Source organism: Myxocyprinus asiaticus, chromosome 41 (assembly GCF_019703515.2).
Source record: "Myxocyprinus asiaticus isolate MX2 ecotype Aquarium Trade chromosome 41, UBuf_Myxa_2, whole genome shotgun sequence".
NCBI lineage: Eukaryota > Metazoa > Chordata > Actinopteri > Cypriniformes > Catostomidae > Myxocyprinus > Myxocyprinus asiaticus.
In genome coordinates this window covers 10,590,500-10,613,238 of record NC_059384.1, presented here as the reverse complement: position 1 = coordinate 10,613,238, position 22,739 = coordinate 10,590,500, and the positions used below count along the sequence as shown (strand labels likewise).

Genomic DNA, 22,739 nt, shown 5'->3' with positions numbered 1-22,739 from the left:
TGTGTGCAGCCCATGCGCAAGATGAGGTCGACAACCTCCGCCAGAATCCATACTGCAGCCCCCACCGCACCAGTGCACGAGAAATCAGCATCTATAAACAATGCCTAAATTAAATAGCTAGAAAATTGTTTACACAACATATTAAGCTGTGCACATAAAAAATAGACCCAAAGGTTAACATAGTTTCTGCCACAATACTATAGTTATCTCAGAGCTACTTTATACTATTTTATTTATTTATTTTTAACTTGCATATTTCAATTGATATATTATATTAGCCTATATTACTGAATATTTACAATTATAACATCATAGCAAATAAAAATGGGATCACCTTAAAGCAGTCTGTTATGTACTGCTACTATGGGCATGAATAAATACTATATTTGCATACCATGGTTTTAAATGATAATGGTTCTCCAAAATGACTCAAAGTATACCATGGTATTACTATGGTACATGTCGAAATTACCACAGTATTACATACCATTATCACAGTATTAGCCTACCATGGTGTCTGCCCAAGCTTTCAGAAGTCTTTTTGTCATTTGTTCATTTTCCTTTTTTGATGATAATGTAGAAACATTATGGAAAATTAATACATTAAGGAAAGTGAAACAATACAATGTCGTTAATTGTTTTATATTTTTCTATATATTCCAGTACTTTGAATATTTAGGCTAGTCATGCAAGCACAACACTCTATTATATCATATATTGTTGGTACAGTAGGCTATATATAGCCTATAATATACCCTATGGCACAAGGAAGTTTTTTGAAATTGAATAAAACATTTTTTTTAAGTTCAAAACACTGATGTGACAGATTACACATTATACAAAATCTAACCGTTATACAACTTAAAATTGTTATAATTTTTTTTTTTTTTTTTTAAATAAAAAAAAAAAGGAAAAAAGCACAGTTCCATTTGAGGAAATAATTAGATTTTTTTACGCGCATTCGAAAGGCAGTCTACTGTAACATTCATTAAATCGAAGTGTGGAGTTAATCTCAAGATTAGTCACATCTGGATAAATACCGCACACAAAAAGCATCACTGAGCATTTGTTTTCTCACTGTCTCTCTAATTTATTCTCAAGACCAAATATATAGGTATTTACCTTAATATTTGAAAGTCTGAGCTGATCGACAAGAAGTTGCCTACGTGCTCTGTCTATATGGTTTCATGGGTCACTTAAAGCGGGTCGATTGTGAGTCAGGTGCCCATAGCTATCAGCGAATGAACCAATGAGCGAGTTTCAGGAACCAGCACGCCAGAGACTCACAGATCGCGCACCATCCCTTCATGCCATCTATGCTGACAGACTACAGTTGTTCTTGACTGACATGATTTCGAAGATTTGGGGATTGATCCTGACTGGTTTTGACTCAGAGAGTGACCTCTCTATAGTAGGCTAGTCTACGATACTTGAATCGAAGTTGGTGCAATAGTCTATTACTTACTTTAAGTAGCCTATAAATAATGTATAGTTTTATTTACAAATGATACCGTATTTTATATATATATATATATATATATATATATATATATATATATATATATATATATATATATATATATATACTGGGTTGGGAGGGTAACTTTTGAAATGTATTCCACTACAGATTACAGAATACATGTTGTAAAATGTAATTTGTAACGTATTCTGTTAGATTACTCGAGATCAGTAATGTAATCTAAATACTTTGGATTATTTCTTCAGCACCGGTAGATTTTGTCACTTGTTTTGACTATAAAAACTCTGCCAGTACAGTAAGACAAAATACACGTTAAAAATATATTCTCTGAAAAACCTAAATATCTTATGCAGTGTTGTTTCTAAAATAACATAAATCTATTTGATCTTGTTTTAAGGATGTTTAGATTTTTACAGGAAAACTTAATAATCAAGAATATGATTTTTGCTCTAATATCAAAGGTCTTACTAGAGAAAAGAAATTATGATCCAACGTGAATTTTCTTGATAAACAAATATGATCGTGCCTGGCAACATATGCATGTAAAATGGCTAGAAATAGCATTTTAGCTTAGCGTAAAGCTGACAATTTACACAAGGTTTATTTCTATTTCTTCTGCTCCAAACTTAATTCAAACTTACTTCTCTGTCTGCTCGTATGAATGTAACACATCATAAGAAAGTGTTTCACTGCTGTTCAAATGCACTTTGGATCACATCATTTATATGTATAAATGTTTTCCATCTGAAAGGACTAAATATTAAATTAAACAAATGACAGTAAAATGCAAAGTAATCTCTTCAGTAATCAAAATACTTTTTGAATGTAACTGTATTCTAATTACCAATGATTTAAATTGTAACTGTAGTGGAATACAGTTACTTATATTTTGTATTTTAAATACATAATTCCGTTACTCCCCAACACTGTGTATATATATATATATATATACAGTAAATGGTCTGCACTTAAATAGTGCTTTTTTAACCTTAGCAGTTCCAAAGCACTTTACACTGTGACTCATTCACCCATTCATGCACACACCAATGACGGCAGAGCTGCCATGCAAGGTGCTAGCCTGCCATAGGGAGCAACTTGGGGTTCAGTGTCTTGCCCAAGGACACTTTGGCATGGGGAGTCATGTGGGCCAGGAAGTGAACCGCCAACCCTGCGATTAGTGGCCAACCCACTCTACCACCTGAGCCACAGACACCCCGTACTGTACAGTTCTGTGCAAAAGTCTTAGGCACATAAGATTTTTCACAAAAGCATCTGTCTTAAGATGGTTATTTATATCTTCAGCTTTAGTGTGTCAATAGGAAATATAAATGTTAAACTCCCAAACATTACTTTTGCAAATAGAAAAGATTAGAATAGAAGAACAGGGAGCCTTGCAACAGATGTCATGGCCCCCACAAAGCCCCCCACTGAACATCGTGTCAGTCTGAGATTACATGAAGAGACAGAAGCAATTGAAACAACCTAAATAGATAGAAGAACTGTGGTGAATCTCCAAGAAGCTTGGAACATCCTATCTGCCAACAAAAAAGAAAAACTGTGTCAATGTGTACCTAGGAGAATTGGTGCTGTTATAAAGGCAAAGGTGGTCACACCGAATATTGATTTAGCTTTTTTATGTTTACTGGACTTTGTATGACATTAAATGATAAATGAAAACTATTTATGTCATTATTTTTGAAGACATCCTCAATATGCAACATTTTTCACTGTATATGGAAGCCCATTTTCTCCACAAAAAAAGCCCTTTGGTAAATCATAATGAGATACTTATTCATATCAGTGAGAGTAAAAAGTCAAAATTATGAGATAAAAAAAATAAATAAAAAAAAATGGAAACACTTTACAATAAGGTTCCATTTCTTAACATTAGTTAACAACGTTAGTAAAAATGAACTAACAATGAATAATACTTTAAATGCTTACAGCATTTAATAATCTTGGTTAATGTTAGTTTCAACATATTGGCTACTAATACATTTTTGAAATCAAAAGTTGTATTTGTCAGCATTATTTAATGCACTATAAACTAACATGAACTAACAATGTACAGTTGTAGTTTTATTAACAAACATTAACTTAGATTAATAAATGCTGTAAAAAATATATATATTGTTATTTGTTTGTTTATGATAGCCTACCTAATGAATTAACTAATGTTAACGAACGACTGGAACCTTATTGTAAAGTGTTACCGAAAAAATGAGATAGTAGCCTAAATCATAATTATGAGATTCTAAATTGTAATTATTAGATGAAAAGTAGAAATGTTGAAATATTAAGTCATAATTATGAGACAGTAAGTCATAATTATGATATAAAAAGTCATATTTCTGAGATAATAAAAAAACTATGACTTTATCTCAATATTAGGACTACTATCTCATAATTTCACTTTCAATCTCATAATTATGATTTAATATCTCATAATTTGACTTTTAATCTCATAAATTATGACTTAGTATCCCAGAAGTATATCTCCGATATGTCTGTTTGATCTTTTTCAAAAAATCTGATTTACAAACATTCTAAATCATGAACGCCTCAAAGACATCTTATTAATGTCTTATTGACATCCGAGACATTGACATACGTATTGCAGATGAGCAAACAATGTTAAAAATACATCTTCCAGATATAAACAAATGCATAAAATAGACGGCTGGGTGATGTACACGTGCTATCAGGAATCTCATAATTAAGACGAACTATTTCATAATTTTGACTTTTTAAATTAGAATCATGACTTTTTATGTCATAAACAAGACTTGGAATCTAAGAATTATGATTTTTGATCTCACAATGATGACTTAATATCTCATAATTATGATGTAGTACCTCATAAATATGAAACACTTTTCTGTTTTTCCAATGTAGCAGAAATGGGCTTCCATTGTGACCAGGATTGTGTGAGCGTACAGTTAAACAGTTACTTATAATCCTGAAACAAACTGCAGTGAGTTAAGGCAGAGGTCACCAAAGAAGCACGATTAATACGTCTTTTTAGTTTATTGACAACTAACAGTGTCTCCAGGTGAAGAACACGCAAGGTCATTTAGAAAACAACACCCATAGTAAGTACACACAGGGTGACAGAGACAAAATACCTTCACAATTTAGCACTTAGATACAGTAGTGTTGCTTTGAGGGAGTAGTGTTCAGTGTTTCTCTGGCAGGTGACACGTCACGTGACCTGCCACTCCTGTAACTGGCAGCAGCTGTTGGCAGCTCGCAGATCCATGTATCTACTATCACTTTAAAAACGAATGACGAATATTTAATCATGTATTTAAATGTATTAATACTGTATATCAAATTGTATAGAATTAATCTGAATGTTGACAGGCCTAAGAATTGTACATTTACTGCCACAGGAAATTCAGTAGCATCTGGCCGAATGTAAAATAGCCCAAATTTTATTTATAAAAAATAATTATATTGTGTATAATAATGTATTTTAATATTGATTTATTAAGCAAAATGTGTAAATGGTTTGCTTTAAATATAACTATTATGCCTATTGTTGAATAGGCCTACATATACTAATATATATATATATATACATACACACACATTACTGTGCAAAAGTCTTTGGGACATAAGATATTTAACAAAGCATTTGTCATAAGATGGTTATTTATATCTTCAGCTTTAGTGTGTCAATAGGAAATATAAATGTTAGACTCCCAAACATTACTTTTGCAAATAGAAAAGATTAGAATAGAAGAACAGGGAGCCCTGCAACAGATGTCATGGCCCCCACAAAGAACCCCACTGAACATCGAGTCAGTCTGACATTGCATGAAGAGACAGAAGCAATTGAAACAGCCTAAATAGATAGAAGAACTGTGGCGAATTCTCCAAGAAGCTTGGAACATCCTATCTGCCAACAGCCAAGAAAAACTGAGTCCAGGTGTACCTAGGAGAATTGGTGCTGTTTTAAAGGCAAAGGTGGTCACAATGAATATTGATTTAGCTTTTTTATGTTTACTGGACTTTGTATGACATTAAATGATAAATGAAAACTATTTATGGCATTATTTTTGAAGAGATCCTCACTATGCAACATTTTCACAAGTGCCTAAAACTTTTGCACAGTACTAGTGTGTGTGTGTGTATGTATATATACTGTATATATATATATATATATATATATATATAGTATATGTATATGTAGGCTTATATAAAAACTGTACATGAAACCAAATAAATACATTAATTTTGAATGAGATTCTACTTGGAATACACCTCGCTGGCATGCCATTTGGGTTCTGAATCTACTGGCTGGTCACCTTTTTACTTATTTGCCAAGCACTGAAATACAAAAATAGTTTCAGAGACTAGATTTATTATTTTTTATTTAACTGTAAAATAAAAAAAAAAAAAAGGAATCTAAAGCCTGATTATCCATTAGCATTCTCATGCCAGTTATGTGCATTTATCTATGGACATCACTCTCTCATGATGACAGTATCAATAACATATCAGCAAAATGACGAGAACCAAAACAAAAATGTGAAATATTACAAACAATGACTGAATACACAGAAAAATAGACCTTTCTCTGGCACTTACAGTCTTCTTGAATAGAAGCTCAGCGTGCTTGTACAGTACAATCGATACAAAGTACAAGAGGTCTGTTGCCTCATGGACAAAAGAAATGTGGGATTTTAAGGTTGAATTGCATTGAACATCAAGTCACTGATCAACACATTGGTTTTACTGCATAGGGGCTTCAAAGTTCTTTCCATCTCACACTTTCAAAATGACAAAGTGTTAAATATAAATAAAAAAAACATCTCAATCTTTTACAGCATCATTTCAGAAACATCAACACCTAACCATATATCCAAGTGAAGAAAATAAGAGCTCTGTAATAAATAGAATTTGTGAAAGAAAAAAGATTTTGGTTTTAAACAACATTCGCTTTGATATATTTTAACATTCAATTATTCTTGTTCGATTGGCAACCAATAGTGGGCGAAAACTGGTGGACAGAAGGCACCATAGAAAGACAGAGCGAAAACTACTTGTGTCTGGTTGGGGGGATATTTGTACTAAAGCAGATAATGAGCAGTCCCTAAATTCAGCAGTAGTCAAAAATACAAATATGTGAGCTGGGCACATAAGCCTAGTCTGAAAGTTCTATATACATCAGGAAAAAAACAGTCTTTACATGCACTTGAATACTGAGATTCTTACTGAATGCCCTGCAATGCACAACCACCCTCCCTAAAGAGGCGATTATGGTACAGCCCATCATCTATCTGCAGACCACTGTTCAAACACCAGATAGCGCAGTTTTAGGTCTAGCTAAAAGTATGGTTTATCATAGGGTACGTGCAGAAGCTTTAGTGTGATATAAGATTCAGAGTTCACAGTATCCTTCTGTATAAGAGATAATCCACCAGATCGCCCTTTACGGCCACTACGTCCATCCATTTATCAGATAATAGGCTCATCAACTGGTCAGTCCACCCAAGAAACCTCTTGCCCATCAACAGCATATTATAGGACAGGCCCATGGTCCTTGGTTTCATTCTTTCATCTTTTGATGGGGTCCACACTTCTCCAAAGGCTTCAGCGTCTCTATTCAGCCCTTCTCCAGTCTCTGAAAGTAATGTCACATGACCTAACAATCTCCATTCATGTCACTCAGTCTCTGCTTCGCTGTCCTTTCTGGTCATACCTGCACATGTAAAAAGGAAGCAGACGAGGGACTGTAAAAGGAATGGTCTCTTTTTAGTTGCAGTACTGTTTATTACCACTAGCAAGCATCTCACAAATATTTACAAAGGGTTGATCAATCCTAGAAATCTACTTTCCTTCCTGCAGTTTATTTCTAGGGAGTGAACATTTCAGTGCACCTGAACGAATTGGAATGGCCAACTCCCTGGCCAATGTCCTGACTAGTGAACTAGGGAGCTGACTAAAATGCACCCAGAGACACAGCCTTTGTTTTGCTGGGTCATTTGTGTTTAATTCAAATTAAACTCTGCAGGAAGGTAGGTCTCCAAGAGCAGGACTGAGCACCCTGGAATTAAACTTTATGCATATCCACACAGGGCAGAATGTCTTTTGATCCATGCATACTATTTGCAACATTAGCAGCATCACATCTGCTACTTAAGATTCATAACACTCTTTCTCAGAAGTGATTAATATTCAGTGTTATAAATTAATCGCCAACAAGGCAGACACACAACACACAGTAACCTCTCAGAAGAGTTTACTGAAAAGATAGCGAAAAGTGCATCACATCTAATCATCTGACTTTGATATAGATGTCTGCCATACCTATATGTGCATTAAAACAATGTCAAGCAAATGGTTAGTATAAAAACATTTCTCAATCATATTATCCATCAGTTAATATAATCATCTTGCTGAGATTACCTACTGCATAGTGCACTTGCTTATGTGCACACTAAGTGTATTTAAGTGTGCATGTTTTGAGAGGACAGTGTGCGTTGTTGAGTTGAAATGCTGCAGGACATGATGCATCAGCAGACAGAGCCCTGCAGTGGCAGGGGCAATGATGCACTGCAAGTGTCAGTCTCATTAATCAAAATCATATGAGGTGAAATGTGGGTGGGCACACACACACACACACACACACACACACACACACACACACACACAGGCCTTATGTCTATTACCCATTAGAATCAAAACAATTAAATCCAAGATATTTGTGTCAGATGTCTGAATCTGTGGTGGAAACAGAAGGCATTAGTAGATTAGCATCCTCAAAAACACATTTACTAGTAGTCAGGCAGAAGGTCATGCACAGTTTCCATGACCCCATCACCAGTACCTGTGGCTCAGGTGGGAGGGGGTGGTAGGATGAGGGTCCTGCAGGAAATGAGTTTTAGGAATGCTGAGCATTTATACCTGCGGGGTTGAGAACAAGTGCCTGGAGGATGTCCGACAGAGAGACAATGCCCACAATGCTGCCGTTCTCATCCACCACCACCAGCCTGTGTACCTGAAAGAAGACAGACAGACATCTTCTGTACCAAGAGCAGCCCCATGAATATCTTCTTTAGAGAGAAAATAATATCTCCTCCATAAAAAACAAAAGTAGCTCTATAATGTCTTGAATGCCAAGAGCAGCTCTAGAATTTCTCCTATACAGTGACCTAGAGCAGCTCTAGAATATCTATAACCAGCAGGTCTAATATTATCTCCTCTACAGTGACCTAGAGCAGTTGTAGGATATCTATTACCTAAAGCGGTTCTAGAATCATATAGTAACCTAGAGGAGCTGTAGAGTATTTATAACAGAGTGTTTCTGGAATGATCTCCTCTGTAGTAACCAAGTGCAGCTGTAGAATATCGATCACCTAGAGTGGGTCTAAAATGATTTCCTCTACAGTGACCTAGAGCAGATGTAGATTATATATTACCTAGAGTGGCTCTAGAATGATCTCCTCATACTCTATAGTGACCTAGAGCAGCTTCAGTATATCTTCCAGAACCGCTCTAGGTAATAAAGCAGCTGTAGAATTATCTTCTCTATAGTGACCTAGAGCAGCTCTAGAATATCTATAACCTAGAGGGGTTCTAGAGTTATCTCCTTTGTAGTGACCTAGTGCGGCTGTAGAATATCTATTATCTAGAGCAGTTCTAGAGTTATCTCCTCTGTAGTGACCTAGAGCAGCTGTAGAATATCTATTATCTAGAGCAGTTCTAGAGTTTTCTCCTCTGTAGTGACCTAGAGCAGCTCCAGTATACTGATTACATAAAGCAGCTTTAGAATGATCTATATAAACGAGATAATTCTAGAGCCACTCTAGGTAATAGATATTCTACAACTGCTCTAGGTTATTATAGAGGAGATAATTACAGAACCGCTCTAGGTAATAGATATTCTACAACTGCTCTAGGTTACTATATAATTCTAGAACAGCTTTGGGCAATAGATATTCTAGAGCTGCTCTAAGTCACAATAGAGGTAACCTAGAGCAGCTCTAGAACATCTAAAATTACCTACAGCGGCTTAAGACTTTTCATCTATAGTGATCTACGGCAGCTCTAGAACATCTATTAACTAGATTGGCTCTAAAAAAAAAAAAGAACAGCTCTAGAATATCTTACTATTAAGATGTAACTGTAAGATAGTAAGAAAGCTCACCTCAGCCTTGACTATCCGATCTAATATCGTCTCCAGTGTCTCAAATCTGTTACACTTCATGACTCCTTCAAAATACTGTGACCTGTGCATCAGCGCCTGTGTCACGCTAACATCCAGGTTATTGTATGTCTTTTCAGCAGCAAGATTCTAAAAACACAAACAAGACACAGAGTGTCAGGAGTTCAGATTTAAAGAACTAAACATCTTTAGTCGTTCAAATAAAAAATAACAAAATGAATAGATAATATACTCACAATGACATCAAATTTGGAATAAATATCTACAACTTTTCCTGAAAGGAGGAAATGAAAAGAAAGAAAATCTTGAGATTACAGTGAGAAGGTATATCTGTGTAACTTGTAGTCTTTAAGACTTAAGGTGTTTTCAGACCTGAATCGTTTGGAGCATTTGTTTCGGAATCTGGTTTTCTCCATTAGTTTGGTTAGTTTAGGCATATATGAACACGGCAAACACACTCAGAGCCACACCAAAACAATCGGCCTGAGATCACCTGCACGAGGTAGTCTCGGTCCGATTGCAAATGAACTCTGGAGCTGTTCGCTTGTGGTGAGAATGCAACCCTTCCCAAACACCAAACATTATCCCAATAAAAACCATGAGCATACCTAATGGATTTGCAGAGTACAAAACTGAAGGTCAACACGTCAATGTATTTCATAATCATGTATGTGGATATAGCTTTTGGTGACTATATTAAACATAACTGCATGTTTAAAATAGGAGTTGTCTACTAATTCCTGAGTTAATTTTAGTGCGATTGTTTCTCTCTTTTGGATAGCAACAGAACAGACACAGGTAGGATGGCGATTGCAAATTTTTGACAGATAAAAACCATCTTTACGTGGCTTCACTCTTTCTGCTGTTTGTATGATTGTGTATGTGCGAGAAAGGGAGAGAAAGATAGCTCTGTGACCGTGAAAACAGGTACTTTTCAATGCAGAAATAATACAAAAGCAACTAATTATGGATTAAATAACTATGATGTAAATTTTAGAACTCATATCCATTCAAGTAATAGATCATGTTGATTTGCAGCGCAACCTCTGCGCATTCTGTACCATGCAGTGATGTTTTGCATGACTAGGGCATGACTAGGAATGTCATAAAATATCGATACATTGGATTATTGATCAGCACATTATTTACTAGATTTGAGGCATCGATATATTAACATTAGCCGACATTTAAATTAGATGCCTAATTTGTGTGCTTTCCAATTCATAGTCAGTTGGCCTTCCGTTTAATGTAGTCTGGCGTAATAGCTTTGGGAGACCACAAGGGGATGAAGTAACATTTACTGTACTTAATACTAAGTTATCGTCACCTCTGTCACCTCTAAATTTGTGCAGCCGGTGTTTTGCATGGTGTTTCATTATGGTTAATGTTATGTAATGGCGGATAAACAAATTGGAGAGATTTGGGGAAAGGGCAAAAGAAGCAAAGTTTGGAGTAATTTTGGATTCTTGGTTGATGGAGCTGGCAAATACCTACATGTAGACTTTGCATTGGCCACTGGTGCTGTAAACCAGAAATGAATAGTCCATTGTTTTGCTAACTGTTGCCTTTGAAGAGGACCAGTTCATTTTGATATCTTGTTGATTGTTTACTTTGGATAACGTATGAGGGAAATTTTCACGGGAAAGTTACATAGGCTAGGAGCCTATCGGCATACTAATACTTACACATTCACAGTCATGTGTTAGCCTAATTTTAAGCAGATTAAAAAAAAAATGTGTAGTAGTTTTATTTTTTTTTAGCTAAATTGGCCTATTTTCACAGTGTTTGATTGTGCTATGTACACAAAAAAGCTCTTGTGGATATATGTGCCTTTGTGTATGCAATAAAGAATCTTATTTTTATTCAGCAAGCCAACATTTATGATTTGTTGGATTTATTAAGCCATTAAATTGTTGTTATGATGTAAAATCTGACAACAATCTTGAAACAAGCAGGCTATTACAGCTCCATCTAGTGGTGTTTCAGTCTATGACACCGAATACTGAATAAAGCCTTTCCAGTATATTTAAGGGTTTGGTGTAGCAACGTGTAGCCCCATCTATATCTGAAAAAAATTTGTATATAAATCAATAATCATCTGGAAAATTTTCTGATGATCAATGCGTAAAAACGGCATAGATCCCAAGCCTAACCGTGACATAAACATTACTCAAAAATGTGTACAGGTTGACACATTTATACAGGTATAGAATTTTAACCTATTAATGTAGAGTTAAATCCCTCAAAAACAGGTGAGGGGACCGTTTGCTCACATGTGACTTTTATTAACACAGTTTTTGTCCGTTTTGAAATGTTGCTTTGTGAAAGCGAACGGAACCAGGAAGAAGATGCAACATTGTAACAATTTTAGCCCCTGTTTCGGAACAAATCAAACAAGCTACAGGTCTGACAGCCTTAATAGCATCACAAATCTAGAAACATGTACTACACATATATTTTTTGCACAGGTTTATTTTAGGATAACTATGGACATATGGGGGAAACCGTCGACTTTTACTCTTTGAGCTTACCCGACTCGTCCACCACGGGCAACGCTGACACCCGCCTTTTCACAAAGATGCTTAGTGCTGTGATGATAGGTGTATCGGGGTGAATGAATGCGATGTTGTTGTAGGTCCCAATGCTCAGCTCCTCCAGAGTCTGCTTCATAAAGGCGGGCTTTGGCATCTCGCACACCTGAGGCACACAATCACAAACTACTGAGTCTATTTTGGACTTCAGAATAGTTTAGTCATGCTAAAAAAATCATAGCTAGCCTGTGGAATAATCTTTGATGTCTGCCCAACTGCATTTTGCAAATAAAAGATTTCAAAGCTCAAGATTCTTATTTGTAAAATTTTGTGTTTTGAAAATTCTATAGAACAGAAATCAACTAATGTTTCTCTTTCAGTGTTTTTGTTCAGAGAGATTGAATCTTGTATATGTGTATGTATCTCTGGTGTATAAAAAGCCACAGAAACTGAATCAAATAGATAACATTAATCTAGGCACTGGTCTGTCTCTGCATGTCCTCTTTTCTTTTGCTCTGCCCCTCCCTTCCTTCCTCTCCACTTTTGATCTTATTCATGTGATTCCTTCCTTATTCACTATAGAGGAAATGACAGGGCACTTTCTTACACCATTTCCTGAACCCAAACACATACACACAGCCACTAAACATGCCAATTAACATACATGTATAACAGTAAAAACAAAACTAGATTTTTAAGAATATGTTGTGTATTTACTGTCCTCCACTACACATTTTTTATTTCTCTTGCACACAGTTATAGTAACTTGCAGGGGAAAAACACATTTCAATGCCAGCCCAGTTGAGCAAACAACAAATCAACTTGAAATTTGACTTTTGAAACTGTACTTACAAACAGCTGAAGGAATTTCAGGATCCTCTTGTGCGTCAAAATATAAAGTGCATTTCCACTAACTGGGTCGATGACGGGCAACCTGTGGATCTTGTTTTTGATCAGTGAATACACAGCATCAAATATGCTGAAACACACAAGGCACACAAACGCAGAGAAAGTCAATTTCACTGCAGTGACCTGAGGAACATGCCATCCCAGATGTGTGACTTACTTTCATCTGCTGAACACAAAAGAAAATATTTAGAAGAATATCTCAGCTCTGTAGGTCCTTACAATGCAAGTGAATGATGACCAGACCTTTGAAGCTCCAAAAAGCACATATACAACTCCAGTGGTTAAATCCATGCTTTCAGAAGGAATATGATAGGTGTGGGTGAGAAACAGATCAATATTTAAATATAAATTAAATATAAATTCTTCTCCATGCCCAGAACTCTTAGGGGAGAAGAGTGCTTTGGAAAGTGAAGGTAAATGTGGAGATTTATAGTAAAAAAAAGGGCTAAATATTCTCACCCACCCCTATCGCTTCTGAAGATATGGATTTAACCAATGGAGTTGTATGGATTACTTTTATGATGGCTTCAAAAGGTTTGGTCACCATTCACTTGCATTGTTTGGACCTACAGAGCTGAGATATTCTTCTAAAAATCTTTGTTTGTGTTCAGCAGAAGAAAGAAAGTCATACACATCTGGGATGGCATAAGGGTGAGTAAACGACAAGAGAATTTTCATTTTTGGGTGAACTATCCCTTTAAAGAATGCTCGCTATATGATGTACTATAAAAAAAAAACTGGAGTGAAAAGACTCCTTTTTGTCATATAAAATCAGCCTACAGGAATTCCCATAATAAGGCATATAATAATTACTGTGTGTTGATGTAATAATGAACTTGCTTACCTTGCATCTGGAGATATGTTCACTAAAGGCTTAAATGTTTCTTGTAGATAGAGCTCTGTTGGTAGAAAAAAGGAAAATAATGTAAATACAGAATGCAAAACAGTAGTGCAGCACCTAAAAGAATAAGGCATTAGGATATCTTACCTCTCCAAGTTTCAATTTTATGCTCCTCAAGCTCGTAAATTTGTACCTGCACCAAAACAAGAGACTTTTTGTGAAACTGCAAGCAAAAATCATATACAATATTATATATATATATATATATATATTTATTTATTTTTAAATCACCATAAACAAGGTATAAATAATATTTCCATAACGCTTAAATAATTTCCCCCCCTTGCATTACAGTAATCAGAGGGGTGCTTAAATGTAAAATAAATAAATAAATAAAATGTGTGTGTGTGTGTGTGTGTGTGTATATATATATATATACACACACACACACACACACACACACACACACACACACACAGGTCCTAAAAATGCTTCATTTTCTATGAGCAAATTATAATTTCATATATATTGCTTTTAATTTGAGGTGGAATATGACATGTTCTTTTTATAACTCTTGACCCATGTACATTTCACACAAAAGCCTACTCATTTTGTGCAATAGATTTCTTGAACTGCGAAAAAGTCATATGGTACAAGTGTAGTTCCGACCATTAAGGCTAAAAGTGAGAATGCTGACGGAGTGAAAGTGAAAGATCACCTAAGCAGCAGGCTTCCCTTCAAGGCTCCAATTAAGAGCAGCCACCACACTGCTGATGTAGGGCAACATCTAAACCCACATGACCAATCATGAAAGGAGGGATGAACAGAGAAAGCACAGGATCCTGGTTCCATATGTTAGCTAGTGTTTACTGTGGGCATGGGTGCTTGCATGCGTGTAGGCACTTTTCAGTGTGTGATAATGACCAATGGGAGAGGAAACTGGGTTAATGCTGAAGCTCATGCTTTCTTGGAGGCTTTGGAGAGGAATAATGGGAAGAGCTATTGAACGTGGTGAATTAGGAGCTTGTGACGATGCTTAAAGTGGACATATTCTACACTTTTTTAACTAGAAGTTACAAAAACGAATGTATTCATTGTATAAACTATAATGTATAAAACTATAAAGTTAGTCAAGGTTTCACAGTTGTAATTTAGTGTTAAATAGCCCATTTAATTCAGACAGAGGGTGAAAATTTGCCGTTTTTGCTACTGCACCGTTAAGACTGACCTCTGTTATTACTGGCTGACCTCTTCGCACTGTCGTTCATCAGATTTTGGGAAGTTTCTAAATACTAAATAGGTGTTGATATATAAATTTGGGTGGTCATATGTTAATGTAGTGATAATTCTGACATCAAATTATTTTGCAGCTTAGTTTCCATAAATGTGGCACATGCACATTAACTAATTAAGCCACAGTTGTGCATTTGCTCTAAACACAGTAAGAAGCATTCTCAACTACTTCCTGTCTCTGCAGAAAGGAACTGATGTTTCTTGCCATCATAAATAGGTGGGGATGATGCTCTATTCAGAGTAATGGATGGGTTTCTCTGCGATTGCATAAATTCCCTTATGAATCTATATGAATTCACATTGAGAACAAAAGAGGGCTTGGGAGCATATGAATATTGATGAGCAGGAGAAGTTTTAATGTGGATATGAGGCTTGGAGTCATACACTAAGATCTGACATCCCATCATGTATGATTTAAAACACTAAATTACAGCAGAATAACTACATAATTGATGTGAGCAAAAAAGCAGTTCATTTTCTAGTTGCCTCTATTGTAAAACCTAAATGACTCTGTAGGGCAAACACAAATCTTTGGAGAGATTATCAGTACAAATGTCAAACAAATAATGGTGGGGTGTTTCTGGATGGGTGCTGGATGACTAGTGGAGCTCTGCAGGGTATTTTAAATGACATAAACCTCAAATAAAGACTCATTTCTATAAACAGCCCATCTACCAGCCTGCAAAGCTAAATGTAGAACTGTATATAAGAAGTTTACCTATGATGCAATCTCAGTGTAGTGTTTTATGACCAGGGCACATTGTTGGGGACGATTTATGCTTATCTACTACAAGTTACATACACTATAAAATGCTAATGCTTTGCCAATGTACTGCAAAGGCACAGACCCATTGATACCTAATGTACAGTCTTGCATTATTGCCATACCAGATGTGTATGCCTGTCTTTTTTCTGCTGAACACAAAGGAAGATATTTAGAAGAATATCTCAGCTCTGTAGGTGCATTAAATGCAAGTGAATAGTGGCCAGACCTTTGAAGGTCCAAAAAGCATATAAAGGCAGCATAAAAGTAATCCATTCAACTCCAGTAGTTAAATCCATGTCTTCTGAAGTGATATGATAGGTGATAGCGATACACAGATCAATATTTAATATTTAAGTCATTTTTTACTATAAAATATTACCCCTACCCAGAAGGTGGTGAAGAGAACGCATGAAGAATGCAAACTGCCAAAAAAAAACAGAAAAATAATTTGAAAGTGAAAGTGGAGATTTATAGTAATAAAGGACTTATATATTGATGTGTTTATCACCATCACCCATCATATCGCTTCAGAAGACATGGATTAAACTACTGGAGTGGTATGGATTACTTTTATGCTGTCTTTAAATGCTTTTTGCACCTTCAAAGTTCTGGCTACCATTCACTTGCATTGAATTTAAATTGCAACAGATTTAAAAATCTTAATTTGTGTTTAGCAGAAGAAATCAAGTCATACACATCTGGAATGGCATGAGGGTGAGTAAATGATGAGAATTAACATTTTTGGGTGAACTATACCTTTAACTAACTATAACTAACATGGAACGTTCTCTTTAAACTGTAACCGTGACAGTAATTGACCTGAAAGAGAAATCTTACCATAGAACACAGTTTACACTAATGCCCACAGGGTTGGGAGGGTTACTTTTAAAATGTATTCCACTACAGATTACAGAATATATGCTGTAAATGTAATTTGTAATGTATTCCATTAGATTACTCAAAGTCAGTGATGTAATCTAAATACTTTGGATTACTTCTTCAGCAATGGCAGATCTTTCACTTGTTTGACTACAAAAAAATCTGCCAGTACAGTACATCAAAATTCATATGTTAAAAATACATTCTCTGAAAAACCTAAATATCTTATGCAGTGTTGCTTTAAAACAAGATAAAGCAAATTGATCTCATTTTAAGAAAAATGTTTTTGTTGATATTTTTCCAAAAAAAAACAATACAAACATTTTCATCAAGAATAAGATCTTATTAGGGAGAAAAAAATTATGTTCCAACATGGATTTTCTTGATAAAAAATATGATCGTGTCTAGTAACAGGTGCATGTAAAATGGCTAGAAATAGCATTTTAGCTTTTATTTCTATTTCTGCTGCTCTAAACTTACTTCTCTGTCTGCTCATATGAATGTAACATCCTAAGAAAGTGTTTCACGGCTGTTCAAAAGCTCTTTGGAACGCATCATTTATATGTATAAATGTTTTCCAACTGAATAGACTAAATATTAAAACTAATGACAATAAAATGCAAAGTAATCTTGTGGCGAGGAGGAGGGCGGGGCCGGGACCTGAGGACATATGGCCAGCCCAGAATCGGGCTAATCAGCCGGGAGAGGGATAAAGTCGAGCCAGTTCGAGAGAGAGAGAGAGAGAGAGAGAGAGAGAGAGAGAGAGAGAGAGAGAGACGCACATGGCTGCATTGCATGTGGGCCTGTGTTTGTTTGTGTTTGTTTTAAATTAAGTTTGACATTAAAATTTGTTTACTGTTCAGTAACCTTGACCATCCTTGAACTGTTACAAATCTCTTCAGTAATCAAAATACTTTTTGAATGTAGCTGTATTCTGATTACAAATTATTTAAATTGTAACTAGTGGAAAACAGTTACTAATATTTTGTATTTTTAAATACGCAATCCCATTACATGTATTCCGTTACTCCCCAACCCTTAATGCTCACTATACCACACCTACCCTTTTTCTGACACTTTTTGGGACAAAGTTTCCATTCACCTACTTGCACAGACTATATTTTGGGCCATAGACTATATTTCAGCCATTCACAAACTTGCATAGAGTATATTTCGGGCCAAAATTTTAAACTCCCAAATCCAGAAAAAAAAACAACAACATAAGGGGCATGACGTACCATGGGTGATTTGTAGTATCTGTGAAGTATGTTGATGAAGTCTGTGATGGTTAGCATGCCTGCAGACAAAAGAGACAAAAAATATTGACTCTTTGTTGTAAATGGGAATAAACTATGAGCTCTCTTCACCGTTACTGTGGACCACCCATTACACAAGTGGCTATTTGTACACAGTAAAAAGAGATGTGTGAGAGAGAGAGAGAGAGAGAGGGAGAAAGAGAGAGCAAAAGGGAGGCCTTTGGTCTCACTCCGAGTACAGTGGAGCTCATTGAGTTTGGAAAGTTCTCTACAGGGAGCGGCGTTATGCAAACCATTAGCTAAGACAGAGTGTGGAGGGGAGGTGCCAACAGAAAACAATGAATCATCTGATTGGGCAGTTAACATATTGATGCAGTAAGCTGGGTGTAATAAGAGAATAAGATCTCACATAAGTGGTGGTGGCATAGTGGGCTAAAGCACAGAACTGGTAAGCAGAACATTGCCGGTGCAATCACCACAGCCACCACCTTGAGCAAGGCACTTAACTCCAGATTGCTCTGGGTGATTGTCCTTGTTATAAGTGCACTGTAAGTCGCTTTGGATAAGTGCCAGATGCATAAATGTAAATGTAAAATCTAAATCTAACAAAGACTATGGATCAAAAACCACTTATTCTTTTCAATTCGATACCAAGTACTTCAAAGATAAATATCAATGATATTCAGAATCAGAATCAGAATGAGCTTTATTGCCAAGTATGCTTACACATACAAGGAATTTGTCTTGGTGACAGGAGCCTCCAGTGCAATACAATACAATACAGCAACAAGACAGAGATAATAATAAAAAATAATTGAATAAAAATTGAATAGAAAATAAATTATATATAGAATACACAATAGGACAAATATATATATATATTATATATATATATATATATATATATACACACACACACACACACACACACACATACACACACACACACATACACGTATGTACAATATACAAACAAATCTGTTATATACAGAAGCAAGGGAATGTAATGGCAGAAGAGATATGGTATGTTGGATAAATATAAATAGACTAAGCTGTGTATTGCACATTAATTATTGCTCAATCAGGCAATTTTAACTGTTCATGAGATGTATAGCCTGATGGAAAAAAACTGTTCCTGTGCTTGATGGTGCTCAGTGCTCTGTAGCACCTGCCAGAAGGAAACAGTTAAAAAAGGTAGTGAGCAGGGTGAGTGGGGTCCAGAGTGATTATTCCAGCCTTTTTCCTCACTCTGCAAGTGTACAGTTCTTGAAGGAAGGGCAGGGGGCAACCAATAATCCTCTCAGCAGTCCGAACTGTCCTTTGTAGTCTTCTGATATTCAATTTCATAGCTGCACCAAACCAGACAGTTACTGAAGTGCAGAGGACAGACTCAATGGCTGCCGAGTTGAACTGTATCAGCAGCGCCTGTGGGAGGTTGAACTTCCTCAACTGGCGAAGGAAGTACAACCTCTGCTGGGCCATTTTCACAATGGAGTCAATGTGGATCTCCCACTCCATGTCCTGTGAGACGGTAGTGCCCAGGAACCTGAATGACTTCATTGCTGCCACAGTGTTGTTTAGAATGGTGAGGGTGGACAATGTTGGGGTGTTCCTCCTAAAGTCCACAAACATCTCCAAAATTTTGAGCGTGTTCAGCTCCATGTTGTTTTGACTACACCAGTGAGCCAGCCGTTCAACCTCACTTCTGTATTCAGACACATCATCATCTTGGATGAGGACGATGACAGTAGTGTCATCTGCAAACTACAGGAGATTGACAGAGGTTGGTGGTGCAGTCGTTTGTATACAGGGAGAAGAGTAGTGGGGAGAGCACACATCCCTGAGGGGCACCTGTGCTGATTGTACATGTGTGGAAGTGAATTTCCCCTGTCTCACTAGCTGCTGCCTGTCCGTCAGAAAGCTGGTAATCCATTGACAGAAAGACGTGGGAACAGACAGTTGGTGTAATTTAGTCTGAAGAATAGCTGGGATGATGGTGTTGAAAGCCGAACTGAAGTCCACAAAAAGGATCCTTGCATATTTTCCTGGTATGTCCAGATGTTTCAGGATATGATGCAATCCCATGTTGACTGCATCATCCACAGACCTGTTTGCTCGATAAGAAAATTGAAGGGGATCTAGAAAGGGTCCAGTGATGTCCTTCAGGTGGGCCAACACAAGTCTCTCAAATGATTTCATGACCACAGACGTCAGGGTGACGGGTCTGTAGTCATTAAGTCCTGTGAGTTTGGGTTTCTTTGGGACAGGAATGATGATTGAGAGTCTAATGCAGCACTGGACTTCACACTGCTCAAGTGATCTATTGAAGATCAGTGGGAAGATGGGGGCCAGCTGGTTAGCACAGGATTTTAGACAAGCGGGTGAAATGCCGTCTGGGCTCTGCACGTTCCTTGTCTTTTGTTTTCGGAAGACACGGCACACCTCTTTTTCACAGATCTTAAGTGCAGTTTGAGTAGCAGGAGGGGGGAGGAGGGGGGTTGCAGGAGGTGTTGGTGTTTGTGTGAAGTGAAGTTCAGAATGGGTGTGGGGTGTGAGATTGGGCCTTTCAAATCTACAGTAGAACACATTCAAGTCGTCAGTCAGTTGTTGGTTCCCTACAGTGCTGGGGGAAGGTCTCTTGAAGTTAGTAATGTCTTTCAGGCCGCTCCACACTGATGCAGGGTCATTAGCTGAAAACTCTTTTTTCAGCTTATCAGAATAGTTTCCTTTAGCCACTCTGATTTCCTTATTCAGTGCGTTCCTGGCCTAATTGTACAAGACTTTATCCCCACCTCTGTAAGCATCCTCTTTTGCCTGACGAAGCTTGACCAGCGCACCAGCTCATCTCCCTCATCTGCATCTCTTGAACAGCACAGCTGTGCCTCCAACTAAAATATTCAGCAAAGCATCCGAATAGTCAAAAACCGGGAAATAGATTGTCTGGTATGTGCTGCTGAATGTTCAGCAGTTTGTCCCTGGCAAAACTGATTTGAAAAAGATTACTGAACGCAGGACAAACAAACAAAAAACAATAAAAGAATTGGAGCGCTCCACACCGAGGCTGCCATCCGTGGCGCCATCTTACTCAATATATATATCCAGTGCTATTAAAATGGAAAGTTTGTGTGATTTCTGAGGATAATACGGGTAATTCAAGTCATTAAACATTACATTTCCAAAGCTATCATTAATAACATAAATAAGCCTAAACAGAAAATTATCAGACTTTTTTCTTATATATAATTTATTAACAATTATAGATCAATTTTAACATGATCAATTATTGTAATCAATATTAACATGATCAATTATTTAACAACAACTCATTTAAAGCTATCTAAAAAAAATTTTTTTTTTTTTTTAATCACAAACAAATATAATAAATGTGACATTTAGCTTTGTTTTTATTGGAATTAAATAAAAATATACACTTAGGATGGTTCTGTCCATACTTTAAAAAAAAAAAAAAATGATTCACCCATCTCTAATTGTAACAGTTCATCTCTGCAGATGATCAAGTTATTGCAGTAGGCTGTAGGTCAACATAACTGCATTGTGTCCGAGAGTCACCTATGAGTGATGATTGTTTGGTGTGAGGGCTGTATTTATAAGCATTACATAAACACTGGCAGACTAGTGAGCACTGTTGCTAAATCACTGCTGGAAGACAGCAGAGTGTTTGAGAGAGCCACAGTGCAATCACTATCTTGATTAAAATGTGATGAAGAGAGCAGGAATAGTTATATCTGTTCCTGTCAAGCTGCCACACACAGTGGCCTCAAACTGAATCAGGTGAAGCTCTAAGACAATAGTGGCACAGACGTAATCTTGAAGGTGTATATTCTATTGTCATAATTATAGTGTTGCAAAATCGCATTCATTAAAGCAAATTAGTTTGTTCAGACAGTTAGATACAATAGTTTAGTTCTAATGACAAATAGTAACAACTCAGTGTTATGCAATGTTCCCAAACTTTATTTTTTTCTTAAAAGTCCCTGTGTCATTCTTTACATGCACTCTATTAGAGAACTAAATATTTTGTTCAATCCTGCTGTTTCTAACTATATTTTTCAAGTTACATAGATTTTGTCAAAAACTGCATTATGTTAATCTGTCTAAACACATCGGATACCAAAAAAAATACTGAAAACATAATTCCACACACCAACAGTCAGAGATTTGTAAAACTTGCAAGATTTGTTCTTAAAAACCGAATTTCACTATTTGGACCAAATCACTGAAAGGAATCGTTTTAACAATTCATTCCAAATCAGACATGACTAGTGGAGGGCCCTATTTTAAGAGCGCTAGCACTAAGTGCAGTGCTATGCTTTAAGTCATAAGTGCAAATTCAGTAAGCATGGCCATGAAGTTTTGGTATTTTCATGCAAGCATGCGCTAAGTTTTAGACGAACCCCTCCCTCATTAGTGACATAATACGGAAATCCAATTCCTCTTCGTGCCAGCTAGATCCTGCACCCAAGTTTCTTCTAAAACACTGTAACTGTTATTTCTGCTCCTATTTCACACCTTGTGAACATGTCTCTTATCTCTGCCACTGTCCCAATATCACTCAAGACTGCTGCTGTTACTCCTATTCTCAAAAATCCA

The 22,739-nt window shown here is 36.4% G+C and overlaps 2 protein-coding genes across 8 annotated transcripts in view; both read right to left on the bottom strand.

Moving 5' to 3' along the window:
• Positions 1-1,185, bottom strand: part of LOC127431949 (cytochrome c oxidase subunit 4 isoform 1, mitochondrial-like) — a 12,994-nt gene extending 11,809 nt beyond the window's left edge. The window contains exons 1-2 of the mRNA XM_051682618.1: positions 1,123-1,185; positions 1-91 (exon numbers count right to left, since the gene is read on the bottom strand). The exon at positions 1-91 is cut by the window's left edge and continues 6 nt beyond it. Of these exons, the coding sequence (XP_051538578.1) occupies positions 1-91 (91 nt within the window). The 5' untranslated portion in view covers positions 1,123-1,185. The remainder of the gene's footprint in view (positions 92-1,122) is intronic.
• Positions 1,186-5,594: 4,409 nt separating this feature from the next.
• Positions 5,595-22,739, bottom strand: part of LOC127431796 (5'-AMP-activated protein kinase subunit gamma-2) — a 91,388-nt gene continuing 74,243 nt past the window's right edge. For 2 of the 7 annotated variants that reach the window (XM_051682348.1, XM_051682347.1), the window contains exons 4-12: positions 18,111-18,169; positions 14,082-14,127; positions 13,938-13,992; positions 13,037-13,163; positions 12,185-12,350; positions 9,890-9,927; positions 9,636-9,782; positions 8,393-8,486; positions 5,812-7,187 (exon numbers count right to left, since the gene is read on the bottom strand). In XM_051682348.1, the coding sequence (XP_051538308.1) occupies positions 7,150-7,187; positions 8,393-8,486; positions 9,636-9,782; positions 9,890-9,927; positions 12,185-12,350; positions 13,037-13,163; positions 13,938-13,992; positions 14,082-14,127; positions 18,111-18,169 (770 nt within the window). In that variant the 3' untranslated portion in view covers positions 5,812-7,149. Of the gene's footprint in view, positions 7,188-8,157; positions 8,487-9,635; positions 9,783-9,889; positions 9,928-12,184; positions 12,351-13,036; positions 13,164-13,937; positions 13,993-14,081; positions 14,128-18,110; positions 18,170-22,739 lie in introns of all 7 variants that reach the window. The other 5 variants (XR_007895655.1, XR_007895654.1, XR_007895656.1 and 2 more) reach the window with 5 other exon arrangements.